Source organism: Eriocheir sinensis, chromosome 23 (assembly GCF_024679095.1).
Source record: "Eriocheir sinensis breed Jianghai 21 chromosome 23, ASM2467909v1, whole genome shotgun sequence".
NCBI classification, from domain to species: domain Eukaryota; kingdom Metazoa; phylum Arthropoda; class Malacostraca; order Decapoda; family Varunidae; genus Eriocheir; species Eriocheir sinensis.
The window spans coordinates 3,607,810-3,608,595 of record NC_066531.1 but is presented as its reverse complement, the minus strand read 5'-3'; the positions used below and the strand labels follow the sequence as shown (position 1 = coordinate 3,608,595).

The 786-nt window shown below is 42.0% G+C and overlaps 1 protein-coding gene across 6 annotated transcripts in view; it reads right to left on the bottom strand.

Moving 5' to 3' along the window:
• Nucleotides 1-152, bottom strand: part of LOC127002418 (uncharacterized) — a 30,917-nt gene extending 30,765 nt beyond the window's left edge. For 5 of the 6 annotated variants that reach the window (XM_050868330.1, XM_050868328.1, XM_050868327.1 and 2 more), the window contains exon 1: nt 1-80. This exon is cut by the window's left edge and continues 112 nt beyond it. In XM_050868330.1, the coding sequence (XP_050724287.1) occupies nt 1-46 (46 nt within the window). In that variant the 5' untranslated portion in view covers nt 47-80. The other variant, XR_007756226.1, reaches the window with a different exon arrangement.
• Between the last annotated feature and the right edge of the window lie 634 nt (nt 153-786).

Sequence of the window (786 nt, the reverse complement as noted above, 5' to 3'; positions counted from 1 at the left end):
TAACCAGGCTACCAGTGAAGGGATATCCAGCACACCAATGCCACATGGGAAACACTCCACTATCCACCACAGAGCCAGAGAAAGACCTGGGAGTGTATGTTACCAGGCTACCAGTGAAAGCCAAATCCATGCCAATCGTAGCGGACGGGTTAGAAAAGATTCTGGAAGGAAAGACAAAGAATTCAGAAGGCCAAAATTTACACAAGTGCAAAACCATAGAAAACAAAACAAACTAGATGTTAAGTGAATATTGTAAAAGAAAATAAGAGTTACAACACAAGAACATTGACATTAAGTGAAAAGAAAATCCGGGAGCCGTTGGAAAGGCAGATCCCGGGTCCACATGTGAGCTGGTCGGTATCGGCATATTGATTATCAGGGGTGGAAAACATTGTGCTTCTGTGAGAGTAGCGAGGATTATCTCATTAATATATTTGGTTCTGAGCGATAATCCATTAGTGTTCGTGGTGTTCTGTAAGAGTGTGTGAGTGTGTGTGTGTGTGTGTGTGTGTGTGTGTGTGTGTGTGTGTGTGTGTGTGTGTGTGTGTGTGTGTGTGTGTATGGAGAATTTATGAATAGGAGGAAAACGGAAAAGGAATTGAGGATTGCAGAAAAACGATTAGGAAAGGCAAACATTGATTCCTCCTCCTCCTCCTCCTCCTCCTCCTCCTCCTCCTAATTGTTTGTTTGTTTATAACGTGTTTCTTGTGTGTTTTAATCGTTTCATATGCTGTGTGTTTTGTGGTGCTAAGTGTTTTTATGACCTTCTACGTATTCTGCGTTTTT